General features: G+C 53.1%; 1 protein-coding gene across 7 annotated transcripts in view; it reads left to right on the forward strand.

Moving 5' to 3' along the window:
• LOC134160218 (ankyrin repeat and fibronectin type-III domain-containing protein 1-like) overlaps positions 1 to 10,637 on the forward strand; it is a 182,054-nt gene extending 171,417 nt beyond the window's left edge. For 6 of the 7 annotated variants that reach the window (XM_062612016.1, XM_062612013.1, XM_062612014.1 and 3 more), the window contains 12 exons: positions 591 to 698; positions 913 to 1,012; positions 1,561 to 1,693; positions 2,858 to 2,977; positions 3,448 to 3,663; positions 3,990 to 4,156; positions 4,875 to 5,025; positions 5,218 to 5,386; positions 5,656 to 5,822; positions 6,335 to 6,545; positions 6,812 to 7,479; positions 9,440 to 10,637. In XM_062612016.1, the coding sequence (XP_062468000.1) occupies positions 591 to 698; positions 913 to 1,012; positions 1,561 to 1,693; positions 2,858 to 2,977; positions 3,448 to 3,663; positions 3,990 to 4,156; positions 4,875 to 5,025; positions 5,218 to 5,386; positions 5,656 to 5,822; positions 6,335 to 6,545; positions 6,812 to 7,479; positions 9,440 to 9,727 (2,498 nt within the window). In that variant the 3' untranslated portion in view covers positions 9,728 to 10,637. The remainder of the gene's footprint in view (positions 1 to 590; positions 699 to 912; positions 1,013 to 1,560; positions 1,694 to 2,857; positions 2,978 to 3,447; positions 3,664 to 3,989; positions 4,157 to 4,874; positions 5,026 to 5,217; positions 5,387 to 5,655; positions 5,823 to 6,334; positions 6,546 to 6,811; positions 7,480 to 9,439) is intronic. The other variant, XM_062612015.1, reaches the window with a different exon arrangement.
• The last annotated feature ends 4,549 nt before the right edge of the window (positions 10,638 to 15,186 follow it).

The raw sequence follows: 15,186 nt of genomic DNA on the forward strand, positions 1-15,186 counted from the left end.
CTCCCCGGCCCAGCAGAGTATAGTCAGGCACCTCCCTGGGTGTTTTTAAAGCTACTAAAGGTAGTGGTAGGCCATAGTCACTGTTAACAGAGCTGAACTACCCATGGAAAACAGCAGCAGGCAGGACACAGGGGTGTTTGATGCAATTAATGTAAAGCTAATGAAGAGCTGGTGGGTACCCAACCCTGTTCTGAGTCCTGCTGCTGGCAGGATCTTATTAATGTGTTTGCTGAGGTGAGCCCAGCTCCTGGCACTTGCCCGGGAAAGCTGCAGCTCCAGGGAAGACCTGGAGGAAGACACTGGAAAGAATTTGATTTTTTAAGGCCAGCAAAGAACAGCAGCAACAGATGGGACTTTGTTCTTCCCCTGTGCTGTGTCCCTGCTGCACTGCAGGGTGCCATGGGGTGCTGTGCAGAGGCAGGGTGCTCCTGGGGATCTCCCAAAGCCTGCCCTGAGATGCCCAGCACCCACATCTGGTGCCATGCCATGCCATGCCATGCCATGCTGGGAGGTGATGTACCATGGGGAGGAGGGCATGGGACCCCCTTTTGCCCCCGGACCAAGGGGTGATGCTAGTATGTTCCCCACAGACTGGCGGGAGTACGATGGCCGGGCCCCACGGCGAAGGGGACAAGCTGAAGCTCTGGACCATCTGCTGGGGCAGGTGAAGACTGCCCACCAGCACTGCATTTGCCATGGTGAGTGCATGGGGAGTCTGGCGAAAAGGGGGGAGGGCGTCCAGAGTTGTGGTTTGGTCCAGGGAGCTGAGGTGGTACCAAGAGTTTGTCTCTCCCATGGATGAGCACAGCAGGGAGACAGCTTGGGCATGGAGACCTTGGCAGAGACTTGGCATGCCATGCTGGTTCAGCTCTTCATCTTGTGCTGCAGCATCCTCTGCTCTCTGCTCCCCAGAGCCCTGCAAGAGCCAGCCCCATAGCAGGAAACACTCAGTCTCCAAGAGCCTCAAGCACCTCTTCCATCCTGGCAGCAAGTTCCTCAAGACGCTGAAGCGGTGAGAGGCTGGTGTGGTGGAGACCCCCTCTCCCAGTGGGCACGTGGGGCTGTGTGCGCCTGCAGAGTCTGGGGGTGTGCAGAAGTGGGTTCTTGCCTTGAGCAAGCTGGTGGTGTTAGCAGAGAGGATTCCCATTGCCAAGAAATCAAATGTTTCTTCTTGGTGTCTCCACTTGGACTGGCCAAGCCCTGTACCTGATCTCTTGAGTATCACCCAACACTCCATCCTCCTCTAGACCCCACCAGCTTCTCACTGCCCACCTTCACCCTTGGCGTTCAAACACCACAGTGTGTCTCCTGCACAGGCCCGGCCCCATCCCCCTCCGTTGTGCTGGGGCATCAGCTGTGGCGTCAGCCAAGCTTGTGTCACTGGCAGCGTTGTGTTCCTGTTCCTGCTCCTGTACTAGCTTTGTGCCTCTTCTGACACAGGCTTCTGGGGAGAAGGTGGACCTGGGGCAGGGCATCTCCTCTGCCCTTGGGAGAGAGACCCTTAGGAGATGAAGTTGGCAGCCGGGGGTGACCCTGAAGTCTGTCTTTCCTCCCATGCAGGGGCCTCTACCTGACAGCCATCTTCTACAAGGATGACAACATCCTGGTGACTCATGAAGACCAGATCCCTGTGGTGGAGATTGATGACACATACTCCTGCCTGCTCATGCAGGATTTTCTCTGGTTCACCAAGGTGGGTTGGCTAGGGACCCTGTGCTGTGTGCTGGAACATGGCAGCAGTGTGTCTCCTGACACACAGAATCATAGAATGCCAGAATAGTTTGGGTTGTAAGGGACCTTAAAGCTCATCCAGTCCCAACCTCCTGCCACGGGCAGGGACACCTTCCACTAGAGCAGGTTGCCCAAGGCCCATCCAACCTGGCCTTGAACACTGCCACCCCAGATGCTGCTGAGATGATGGCCACCACCCTGGACAATGTGTCCTTAAAGAGTCTCACGATCCGTAGAGCACCTTCATTGCAGCACCTTCCCCAGTGCTGCATGTGCAGGCAGCAGTGCCCATCATGCTTGAGCATTCTCACTGGGGCTGGTTGGGTCTGATTCAGGTCTGGGAGAAGTGTCAGGGGACACCTCATGTGCACAAAGTGAGCATCAGACAACACAACATCTGGTGGTTCCTGGGCTTCCCGGTGCTGCCTCCAGGACCTTCGCTGTGCCACTGCGGGGCTGAGCAATGCCAAGAGCCGGTAGCAGCCCCGGGTGAGCCAAGTGGCCATCATGGACCACTGCTGCCTTCAGATGGCAGCAGATTCCCTCCACCCTGGGTTGCTGCGGCAGCACAGGCTTGGACCAAGAAGCCACTAGGGAATGGCACTTTCAGCCCAGCCCTTGGAAGTCCAAAGGTGGGACAATGCACCAATGCCACCACAGTGGATGCTTGCTGCCTCTTTGCAGGGATGCCAGCAGCTTCTTGGCTGTTTAACTGATCCTGCCACCGCAGCTCTGCCTCTGCTGTACAAAGCAGGATGTGCAGGGCGCTGCTGGTCTTTGCTGTCGTTAGGCTTAGTGAAAGGGCAGGTGGGCAGCTCAGGGACAAAATCTTTTGCTCCTAGTGAAGGAGAAGGCTACCTTCTCCTTCCTTCCCTTGGCTATCTTCTACTCAAACTTAAGGTCTTAGTCCTAGATGAAGACAGATGTCTGGGTGGACACATGTACTTGCCTCAGGTACAGGCTCTTGGGGTGCCTGTGGCATTGGAAATCTCACCCCTGCTCAAAGGCAATATGTGTTCAAGCACATCCTTAACCCAGGTCAAACAGAAAGGCAAATGGATTTCCCCAAGACACCTTCGTGTGAAGCAGCGGCAGCCAGTGGTGACAGTCCTTTGGTGTGCTGCAGGTGTCATGTATGTGGGATGAGATCCTGTGGCTGCGGCAGTGTGTCACCGTCTCCCAGTCGTCCTGCTCCTGCATCCTACAGACACGCTTCAAGATGCTGCTTGCCATCTCTCAAATGCAGGTGAGGGTGGTCTGGATGGGGAGCAAGTGCTTCTTGTGGGGCACTTGGGAGCAGCACGTGGACGTGCTGCAGCCAGGAAATCTGCAGGCTCTGCCGGTCGTGCCCAGGGCTCGGTCAGCAGCAGCTTGGGATTCCCCTGCCTTGTCTTCTCTAGTACATGAGATGTCTGTCTTCATGGCAATCTCATGCAGAAAGACTGGGAGCTGTCAGTGGGTGTTTTGCCTGGCAGGTTGTTTTCCAGCAGGCAGCTGCCAGTCATAGAATCATGGAATGGTTTGGGTTGGAAGTGACCTTAAAGCTCATCCAGTTCCAACCCCCTGACACGGGCAGGGACACCTTTCACTAGACCAGGCTGCTCCAAGCCCCATCCAACCTGGCCAGTCATGTCCCCGGTGCCCTGTCCCACAGAGCATTGTGCCTTGATGTCACCTGACACTGTCTTTCTCCTGCCCTCCCATCCCTTTGTGCAGGGGCTGCTGGGTATCCAGGACCTGGGGCAGGTCTTCTTTGAGCCTGTCAAAGACAAACAGGGCAATATCCTCATCGTCACTCTGAAGGAGGTGAAGACCAACCAGACCTTTGAGAGTGTCCGCTGGGTTCCCATCTGCAAGCTGCAGAGTAGTCGCAAGTCCGTGTCCTCCCCGGAGGAGCCCACTGCTCTGGACATGCTGCTGATCTCCATCCAGGTGCTGCCCAGTGCTGTTGCTGCAGGGAATTGCCTTTGGCTCAATTGCGGGACCACCAGCACTCCTGCTCCTTCTTGGGCCACCAAGGGTTCAGTGCTGGCTGCAGGCAGAGAGGGAGGAGAGCACAGCCAGCCTGCAGAAACCCTGTGTAGCTTCAAGGGGAGGCATCAAGCTGATGCCAGGCTCATCAGGCAGCAACGGATTGTACTTTGCTGCTTCCCTTCTGCTGACTGGGCTGGCTGTGCCATGGCAGCCGGCACCAGGGCAGGGGAGACACCCCCCCCCCCACTAGAGCTTGCTCCATTCAGTGGTGCCTTTCTCCTCAGGACAAGCTGGCTTACCACCAGCGGAGCAGCCATGCTCTCTCCCGGGGCCTCTACTTGGGCTACTTGAAGCTCTGCAGTGCCGTGGATCAGATCCGAGTGCTAGTGCCAGAGCAACTCCCCAACATCCTGTGCCACGTCAAGATTCGTTCTAATCCCAACATCTCCAGGTGAGGCTTGCAGAGCAGCCAGGCTCCTCTGTTCCATTAGGCATAAGAGCCCACATCGCCTCCTGCTTATGCTCCATCTCCTGACAGCAGGATCTAATTCAGAGAGCCATAGAATCATAGAATCCCAGACAGGTTTGGGTTGCAAAGGACCTTAAACCTCATCCAGTTCCAACCCCCTGCCACGGGCAGGGACACCTTCCACTAGACCAGGTTGCTCCAAGCCCCGTCCAACCTGGCCTTGAGCACTGCCAGGGATGGGGCAGCCACAGCTTCTCTGGGCACCCTGTGCCAGCGCCTCAGCACCCTCACAGGGAAGAGCTTCTGCTTAAGAGCTCATCTCAGTCTCCCCTCTGTCAGGTTAAAGCCATTCCCCCTTGTCCTGTCCCTACAGGCCCTTGTCCAAAGCCCCTCTCCAGGTTTCTTGTAGCCCCTTTAGGCACTGGAGCTGCTCTAAGGTCTCCCCTTAAGGAGGCTTCTTTCTCCAGGCTGAACAAGCCCAGGTCTCTCAGCCTGTCAGACCCGCTGCCTGCCATGCAGGACAGCTTGAATCTGCAGCAAACCAAGGTCCCCCTCTACCACTGTAGCTCCTTCATCCCTGGGGATGCTGCACTGTCTGGAGGAGGAATGGCTGACCAAATGTAGTTCCTGTAGTTATTACATGTTCATGTCCATCCTAAGCTGCTCCCTCCTTCATGTGTCTTTCTCTGCCCTTCTCCAGGGAGGAGTGGGAATGGCTGCAAAAGATGATCAGCGTGGAGGAGCCTGTTCCTGCAGAACCAGAGGCTGAGGCCTCCCAGAACTGCTTGTTTCAGGAGCTCCAAGTGGCCGTCAAGGAGCTGATGACCCTGGTGAACATCCCATTGCAAGAGGTAGAGAGACTTTTAGAAGAAGAGAGATAGGGAAGTGTACATTTTATGCCAGAATCCAGGAGTGCTGGCTGTGTGCTGAAACAGCAATGTCCTCTGGCTCCAGGCAGTCCCTGAGGACTCCACTGTGGATGAGCACTTGCTGGAGGGCCCACCAGCTGATGTTTGCAGCCTTACTGCAGTGTCTTCTTGCAGGCCAAAGATTTCCGTCTGTACAGCCAAGAAGTGCTGGACTTTGGGGGTCAGGTCTCCTTTCTGCTGCTGCTGCCTCCATCAGATGACGTCTGCACCGCCCCAGGCCAGAACAATCCCTACACCCCTCGCTCTGGCTTCCTCACGCTGCCGCTGCAGATCTTCGAGCTAGGTAAGGAGAGGGAATACCGAAAACCAACCTTGCTGGTCTCCTTGTCCTCTGAGACCTCGTGAGAGCTGGAATGGGCAGTGGGGTGTGGTGGAGCTCCCTCACCTTCTCCAGGAGAGGAGGGATGGAAGGGGATGCTGAGGGCTCTCCAGGTAGACTAGAGGACAGCAGTCCCTCCTCCCTGTGTTCCGTGAGCTGGGGGGAGCCTGTAGGGCATCCACAGCCAATACCTGATGCTTTTCAATCCCCCCTTCTTTTTTTCCATTCCTCAGTCCACTTCTTCACATACGACCGGGAGTTCATCACCCAGTACTGTCAGGTATCTGCGCTCCTGGAGCTGGAGTCGCTCCTCTCTCAGCAGAGCCTCAGAGAAGCTTTCTCCGATGCTGAGCTCTCCACTGCAAAGCAGAGGCACCAGCAGGTTCACGACTATATCCAGGTGTGCACAGTGGGAGTGTGGTGGGAAGGAGCTGAACTTGACTGTGCCTGCGGGATGTAGCCAGGACAGTGATGTCCTGGATGAGCTGCAGAGGCATCTGCACTGGGGCTGTTCACTGGTCCTTTGGCTGGGACCCTGTGGGGTTTCTCTGCGGGGCAGCAGCAGGCAGGGCTTTGTGTAGCAATAGTCACATTAAAAATCCTGACGGGAGAGCCAAAGGCTCCTGCTCTGCGGCTCCCCACCTTGCTAGAAAAGGGCCTGGAAGTGCATTTTGGGATGGCTGTTTGAAAGAGCACCTGACATTACCCCTTTCTCAGCACCCCTGCTTGAACCAACAGTGGTAGAAGCAGCATCTTCCCACCTGAGAGCACTTCTTTGGGATTTCCTGGCTCAGGGATTCCCCCTTTTGCCTCTTTGGAAAGGTGTGTGGGAGAGCCCATGTGTTGCTTTGGGACCTTTTTGTTGCTGCTGTTTGCTTTTTGGAAGGGATCCATCCTGTCCTATTTTGGCAGCAAATGGAGGAGATCTGGCGTGAGATGCGCTGGATTATGGATGCCCTGCAACATGCCCGGTACAAGCAGCCCTCCTGTGGGGTGTCTCTCAGTGGCTTCCTCAGTGAGGCTGGAGGAGCAATGAAGGAGAAAACCCGGTCCACCTCATCCCACCTCGAGTACCTTACCTCCCCGGCGCCCTCACCAGAGACCAGCTGTAAGCTCAACTCTGGTAAGGACCTGGCTTTGCAAAGCTCCTGCCTGGTGGGCTCCAGGGCTGACCCTGCACTGTGGGGGTACAGGCAGGGCAGTTGGTCTCATTTGGGGTAGGACCTGCTCTGCCTGTGTCTTAGCAAGTGCAGGTCGGGTGTACAGCAAGGGATTGAATGCTCTGGGGCTTCCCTGGACTCCCATCTGGTGCAAATGAGTTCAACCCCTCAGCTGGGGTTGTCAACACCAAGGCTGAACTTCTCTTTGCTTCTCTTGCACCCCTTGCAGACTCACATGGGCTGTCGGATGAGGAGGGCTCTTCAGAGGTGTTCTTGGCCACTGACAGTGACTACGACTCCAGCAGGGCACAGAGCCCGAAGGAGCTTGACCTGGTGTACTCCTCCTTGGGGCCTGACTGCTGTGGTAGGAGGGCTGCCCACACCCTGCAGGACAGCGCCCCAGATGTCCTGCAGAACCATGAGCTCAAGACCCCCCTACCACTGCCGCCACCACTGGCGGAGCCCCAACCACCCCCTGAGCAATATGACAGTGACTTCGTGCTGCCCAGCCGACAGATCGAGCTGCTGCGCATCACAGAGAAGCGGCAGGCATACTGTGTCCGAACCAGCAGCCTGGACTTCCCTAAACCGCTCTGCCAGGCAGCCAGGAAGTCCTGCCCTGGCTCTGTCGACAGCTCCCCAACAGAGAGCAGGACCACGGGCCACTGCAGCCAGCGCAGGCTGGGTGCTGCAGTGACACCCAGGCCTGAGTGCAGCCGCAGCACACAGGGCTCCCAGCCCATTTTCCGGACGCGCTCAGCCGAGTGGACTCAGAACTTCCAGGAGCAGTCGGAGCAGCCTGGGTGCTTGGGTGATCAAGGGAAGAAGCTGGGCTCTGTCACCTTGCAGGTCTGCCCTCAGTACGAGACTGGACTCTCCAAAGAGACTAGTGTCAAGGTACTGGAGCCTGCAAAGGGCAGCGCCACAGCTCTGCTGGGCACAAATGGAAAGGGCTGGCAGGATGGAGAGGTGGGCAGCAGGGGCTCGCGTGCCCCTCACCTGACACTTCCCTCTCCATCCTCCACCATCCCAGGGGTGAGGTCCCCTGGATACTCACAGCCCTCCTGCCCTGAGTCCCTATGTCCCTGCCTAGGGGTAGGGTGTGTGGCTCTTCAGGAGTGATAGCTGTAGCTGCAGAGGGGATGAGCCAGGGCCACAGGATCAGGAATTTTTGGGGGCACAAGGCATCAGAGCTGTGGTTCAGCTCTCAGCCCATGGTTCAGTAGGTTAGTGCCATCCAGAGTGGGCAGGCAGTGAGCAAAGGTCGCATAGATGAGTTTCCTTCACCACTTCCTTGTGTTCAACCACATCAGCCCCACAGATGAAATCCAGCCATGTCCCCTTTGGCCCAGCCCTGCCCCTCCCACAGCCTCCCCTCACCCCAGGGTCTGTGTTCCCACCTTCCAGCCATGTGTGCCTTTGAGGAAAGGAGAGCGGGAGCCACTAATCTCCAGCTCATGAAAGGGAGCAGGCAAAGCTGCTTCCTCACTCAGGCATTAGGGTCTGCCGGAGCTGCTGTGTGACCTGGTTCCTCTCCATGAGGGCTTTGCTTCTGAGACCTGACCCAGCATCTCCAGTCACCCTCATCTGCTCCGGGTGGGATGCCTCATAGGTCTTCCAGGACACACATCTTGGGCAGGTCCCCCTCTGTCTCTGCCACCTCCTTTCCTCCCACCATGAAGTTTCTTCCCCTGTTGAAATATCCCTTCTAACATTGCCAGTGCCCAGAGCCAAGGCTGATGGAGCAGCCTGAGTGCACATTGTGCCCATAAAATGGCAGAGGAAGGGCAGAGCCAAGGACAGATGGATTTTTTTGCTGGGCAGCTCTGATAGCTGGTGTCTCCACACTCAGCAGGGTGTTAGGAGCAGAGGGGAATCTGCCTCACGGTATTTATTTTCCACTGGAGAAATTTCCATAGATTTCTATGCCACTGAAGTGCAGCCCTCAGGTTCCTGGCAGGCTGCCCATGTGGCTTTTGAAGTCGCAAAGCTCTGGACATGCCTGTTTGGAAGCATTTTATGATGTTCTTCTCTAAGAAAAGCAAGTTAAAAGGAAAGACTCCTGAGCTAGTGTAAATCAGCTGAGCCCTGCAGTGGTTGTTAGGAGCTGGCAGGTCTCACGTGGGCTGAGGGCTTGGACCACCCTGCCGATTCACTGCCACAAGCCTTACCAATGTGCCAAAGGAAACCATCGCCTTGCCTGGGTGAGGATGGATGTCCTGAAGCAGGACCTTTTAAATCAAGTAGTGGACTCCCAATGGTCATTAGCAGCCAGAATCCCAGATGAGCTCATTTTCTTGGCTGTATTTGGGATTCATGGGCAGTTCCCAAGGAAACAGAGGAACAGCTGTTGGTGGGAGAACCTCGAGCTTGTGAATGGGATGAAATCTAGAGCCACTTCCCAAAGAGGCTTCAGCTCAGCACCACTAGTTTGGCAGAGCCATTGTGGCTCAGCTGATCTGATGGTCTGGATCCTGCTCATGAGAGGGACTTTATACAGATTCCAGGCGCAGGGCTGGGACTGTCCCTCTCCAGGGCAGATAATGGAGTGGTGGGCAACCTGAGCTGAGCAGGTGGGTGTAGGTACTACGTGCAAGAGTTGAGCTGTAAGGACTCAGTGTAGTGGAGGCAAGGAAGCAGTATGGGATTTCTGGTATCCTGGAGCACAACTTGCCCACAGGTCCATGCCGGGCTGCTGCCATTTGCTCACTGGACACCACGGGGTCGCAGTTCTTCACCCTCCTAATCACCACTGTAGGACACGCTGCGTGCTGGCTCCGGCCCCCAGTTCCTCCTCGTTCCTCCCTCTTACATCCATTTCTCCCTTTTACATCCCATCTCTCTTCTCTTTCCACAGCTGCACATCACCAGCCAGACATCTGCTGGGGAGGTGGTGAAGCTGGTGGTGCTCGAGATGAATGAGATGTCCCGCAGTGTTCTGGGTGGCTCAGCTGCCTTCTGCTATGGCGAGGAGCAGCTGGAGCACTTTGGACTGGTGTTTGCTTCCAGTGACAGTGAGCGGTGGCTTCCTGATGACTTCTTGCCTCTGTCCCTCCAAACGACCTGGCCTGAGGGGCAGTTCTATGTCCGGATCAAGGAGACATCCCCTCTGGTGCTCCAGTATGGGCCAGCAACCACTGTATGAGAGCAGGAAAGCCGGCCAGGCAGCGTGGGGACCTCAGCTTCCAGAGAGCAGACAGCTTGTCTCTGATTTTTCCTTCTTCCACAGACACCCTCTCATCAGGCGTCGTGGGGTGGATGGGATCATACTGGGCTGTGTGTTATTTGTTTGTGTTATTTTATTATTTTTTTTTTTTTTTTTACCAAAGAGACATCAAGACTCAGTTTTTCTGACTGCAGAAGAGGAGGGTGGAGCTCGGAGACCTCAGAGCCCGGGAGGAATCTCTGCGGGAATGGAATTTCTGAAAGTAAACATTTTTAAGGGGAAAGGAGAGGGAATGAGAGAGAAAAAAAGTATGACAAGAAGAAGCAGCAATACCTTTTTTTTTCTTTATTCTTTTTCTGAAAAGGCTTGTTGGGGATTCACTGAAGGCAAAGCCACAGAGGGTTGCTGGGGAGGGTTGTGGTGTCAGTGAGGAGTGGGCAGGAGTCCCAAGGACAGCACTGCGAAGGGTGTTTTCCCATCTGCCCTCCTTTCACTGTACCTGGAGAAACAATCCTTGCACATAGTTCTTGGGACAATTTTTTTTTTTTTTCTGTAAAGATAAGTTTATAATCATTGTGCTGGAGATACTGGAGTTGTGTAGGAGGTGAAGACCCTTTGACTTGTTCTAAGGCAGCTGGCCCCATGCACACACAGGGTGCACACAGCCGTGTTGATACCACGTTTGCTATAGAGCCTCACCTCCTGCAGCACCCTACACACCACCCTGGGGTTTCCTTACCTCCTCGGTTGCTATTTTGTTTGGTAATTGTGCTTGGCCTCTCTTGTATGTCCTATAGCATGATGTTTTGTTAGCTACTAGGTCTCTTGTTAACAAGGTTATTTTTCTGATCTCATGTGGTCCATAGTAAAGAAAGATGACTGCTGCTGACTGCGTAGCACTGTTCCTTCTTGTGGCTTGATGGGTAGCTTTCCTTCATCCCCCAAACTGGTCCTGTCAAGGGCTGGGCTTACCTTTCCCAGGAGCATTTTGTGGATGCTCTCAGTGGAGGCTTACATTAACACCCAAATCCCATGTGTGAGAGCAAAGTGCAAGTTAAAAATGTTTTTTTCTGGGCTGTGTTGCTCTGTAAGGCAGTAAAATAAGTTTGGTACGCAAAGGCAGCCCCCTCCACGTGGTGTTGGACACCTGATGGTCGAAGGCCCTGATTATCTGTAGTGAAGTGCATGAAGACCCGAAGGGAAGAACACCAATAGAGAGTGGAAGGCAGCGAGAGCTCACAACTCTATTGCCGCTGGCACGAACACTTCCAAGCAAGGTGCAGGGCTTGTGGCCCTTGGTGAGGTGAGGCCCATGTTGTTGATGCCCCTTTAGCGGCCACCTCCCTCCCCTTCTCTTTATGTGGAGGGGTTTGGGGTGGGCAGCAGACCCCGTCGCAGAGTGCCAGGATGAAGGTCCATCTTTCCTCGCCTTGCTGCAGTGCAGGCAGGGATATATCCCAGCACAAGCCCTTCTCCATCCAATGTCAGAGCACTCATAGGGGAGGATTGTGTGTCAGCCCCCCAGCTGGTGCAAGTCAGCTGCACTGCATCGACCTCAGTCATTAGTGACACCACCATGGGATGCAGAGGTGAGAGGCAAAGGAACATTTAAAAAGGCACTTCTCCCATCTCACTTGTCTCCTGCCTCAAATTCAAACCAATCCCACTTTTCCAGGTCAAGGAAGAAGTAAGTTATGAGCACACAGGTTACCCTTGTTCGGCATCGATGGGCATCAACATTCTGAAGAGGCAGGAGCCCTTCCCTATCAAAAGCCTGTTCACATGCATCACCTACTGATGATCAGAGCCTGGGGCAGAGCAGAGGGAAGGCACAACTGGTGGAAAACTATTATGTGGTTTTCTGGAAGTCACAGAGTGAATTCAGTATTAGAGCAGGGTTATGAACTGAAAACTACATCTGTGTTCCTGATGCTCTGGAGCATGGATCCATGCAGCTCTTGCTGCCCTTTTATTTTACCTCAGAAGGGAGAAAGGCCTCCTCTTAAGCAGTTGTTCTCCTAGAAGCCATCAAGACAGATGAAGCTGTGACCCAAAGCTGGGTGCTGACTCTTTGGCTGGGCAAGCCATGGGACCTCTTCCCCTCTCCTGGAAGAGGAAGAGGGAAAGAGCAGAGGTCTGGGTAGAAGCAGAGTTGGAGACAGTCAGAGTGGGAAGGGTAGAAGTTGCATAGTAGTTCTGTAGGAAACCCCTCTACGAGCAGCACTGGGACGTGCAATGTCCTGATGGAAGCCTCACCCCTTTGCCAAGCACATCTTCAGCCTTGTGAGATGGACTTTATGGACATATCTGTCCTACGCTGGTAAATGGTGCATGATGAGGTGGCACTACCGTGAAGAGCAGAGCAAAGAGGGCCTTGGGAAGAAGAGGGATTTCTGGGGCAGTCTCTGCTGCACAATGTTTCTTGAAGAATGGCACTTGCAATGTTTCTTGAAGAATGGCACTTCATCTTTTCAGGGTATCATAGAATCATGGAATGGTTTGAGTTGGAAGGGACCCTAAAGCAGCTTTCTTGTAGCCCCCCTGAGGTATTGGAAGATTGCTTTCACATTCTCCTTCTCTCCTTGGATGCCTTTATGGGCACATCCCACTATTTTCTTTCTAACAGGTCTTGAAGTCTTCACTCTCCTGCCCTTCCCCATAGCCAAGGAGCAAGATCAGAAACTATGTAGGCTCTGCATGTGGCAATCTCTAAGGCTATAACTTCAGTGCTAAGGGCTGTGGAGAGCCTATGTGGCTCTTTGAACCAGCCTGGAGTCATAAGCTGTTTACATGAAGGTTGGTTTTTAATATTTGAAGGCTATGTCATGCATGCTCTGGTGTTACAGTTGACTGGGGCTTAGTGGCCCAAGGCCCTAAGGGGCACTGAGGCTCTGAGTTAGGTGGATCAAGCTTTGCTCTGTCACTTCTTCACCACCCTGTACCTCAGCCATGCTCTGTTCCCTTCTTTCTCCCACCCAAAGCCATGCATCTGACAGCAAGTGGCCCAAGCAAGGCTGGCACAAGGCTGACAACCTCCCACCAGCTTCATGATGGCTCTCTGGGCAATGGCACAGCATGACAAGGTGTGTTGTCAGGTGAGGAGGAGCCAGGGCTGATCTCAGCAGCATTTGCCCTGGTCTCCTCACTGACAGCATTTGTCCTGGTCTCCTCACACTGGTGGCAGAGGTTTGATGAAGGGGCTTTCTCAGTGAGGACCTAGCCTGGCTCTCACTGGCATGTGCGCCATGGCACAGGTGATGGAGGAAGATCCCCAGAGCACTTGGCCTCAGCCCTGCTCCCTCCTGGCATGGTAAAGCAATGGAGCTGGAGCTGAAAGAGGCATCATTTTGCTTGGAGCACTCCCTTCTTTCCAGTACACCCAGGGCCAGGTGAGCATCTCCAGCATGCAACCATCCCCTCCAAATGGCCCCAGACACTCTGCACAGCAGCCGTACCGTATACCCACCTAACCCAAACAACCCTGCATCCTGGTGGATGGGGCATCCTTGAAAACCTCATCTGGCTATCGACTTGTCCAGTCTAGCAACCAGATCTCCTCCCTCCACTTGGAGGTAGACCCAGGTCCAGAGGTTCAGCAGGAGAAAACTGCCACACTTCCATGAAGGTGAATGGATGCATTAATATACACCATCAGAAGAGACATGCCTGCATGGCATTTTGCTCACATTGTATGGTTTCATCATAAACCTGAACTGGGACACTGAATTTCCTCCTCAAAATCATGAGCTTGTTGGCATTAGTTCTAAAGCATCTGCAGTTCTTTCCTCACATCCAAAGGGAGTTGCTCAGTTTATCAGACACAAATCCAGCTTTGTATTGCCCAAGGTTTGTCTCTCTGCATCTGAAACATGGAAGGGGTTTGATGTTGTTTTCTTTTTTTTGCCTTTTTCTCCCACCTTTTTTTAACCTGGACTTCTATCCTTAGTTCTGGTTATGGGGAAGAGCTGAAGAACTACCCTTTCTATAAAGCAGCTGCACCGTCCACAGAGGAGAGATGTTCTGAGTGTGATCTGTTAAGTCAGTGGAAGCCTTTCTTCCCTCAAACAGGAGGTGAGAAAGCAAGCAAGTATCCAAAACACATTGTAGAAGTTCCAGGGCTATTCTGGCACATGCAATTACTAAGTTAATTATTGCTCTATCATCTGTAAGAACTCTGTACAATTACTGTGCAGTTACATGGACTGTTTACCCACATAACTTATAAATAGAGTTGCCATGTTGCAATGTGGTGTGATCAGATTTATGCTGGGTGACTCAAGGAGTCGCAGGGTGCCCACACTTTCCATCCCCAGCACAGATGCCCACTGAGGATGCAGCTTTGCCGAGCAGCAATTGAGCAAAAACACTGTTGGCCTGAGGCTTGCTGTCAAGTGGCCTTCAGTCAGACAGCCCAGGTCTCTTTGAGAAACCACACACTGGCCTACTCTGTACGCTGTGGGCAAAGCCACTTCCCATGTGGAATCAGGCTGGACAATGCAGATTTTAGAGCAAGATTGCAATTTCCCAACCACAAAGACACTTGGATTGGAGGAGATGAGAGTCCTGGTAACATCAGCACCATTGGAAAGCTCCAGCTGACTTTGGTGTGTCTAGGATTTTTTGGCTTCAGGTTCTTCAAACCCACCTATAGACTAGGCAGGAAACAGCTCTTTCCAATCCATGAAAATTCCTAGGACACAAGAAAGTCTGTTCCCAAAGAGACGTGCGAAATAAAACATAGTGAAAACAGGAACTGAAAATACAAAGATAAAAGTTCATGAGGGAGCAATAGTGGCTTTATTTTATTTTCCACTTTTTTTTTTAAAAAAAAAAAGGTGTTGTGCTTCTTTTTTTAACCAAACTTATTTTCACTTGAAAAGCCACAACAGAGAAACAGTTCAGTGCCTATCTACAAGTTTGTCCTAACTCAAAACTTTTGAAGGATACCATGTGTTGAAGCCAGCAGTCCTTTGTGACAGTTATATTATGACTAAACTGCCTTTTTGGTGGGAAGGAAAAAGAAAAACCCAACAGATGATGTGTTAAACCAACACTTTTTGTATAGTTACTCTCAAGCTCCAGCTTAATCCAATAGATTGTAGATCACGTGCTCAGAGCTTTAAGTTCTTAAAGCTGAAGCATGCACTGTGCTGACTGAGGCTTCAAAGAACCTTTGGAAGTGCAAACGTGTTTGTCCTGAAGTAGTTTAATTTGATCTTAAGATAGCAACAAAAGTATGATTTTGCTCTTTGACTGTTGTTGAGCTGCTGGACCACATTCCTAGACCTGTAATGCCACTGCCAGGATGGTATCAGTTGACCTGATTCCTAGTGTTTTCCCTTAAGACAGCTAGTTTCCAACAGCAATACCTCAAATTAAAGGCACTAGGTGCTTCCACTGAGGTCCTGGGAATCCATACCACCAAGCTCCTGGCCATG

The sequence above is a fragment of the Pezoporus occidentalis genome, unplaced genomic scaffold, assembly GCF_034315485.1.
Source record: "Pezoporus occidentalis ecotype Australia unplaced genomic scaffold, CSIRO_AGI_Poc_V1 ctg158, whole genome shotgun sequence".
NCBI lineage: Eukaryota > Metazoa > Chordata > Aves > Psittaciformes > Psittacidae > Pezoporus > Pezoporus occidentalis.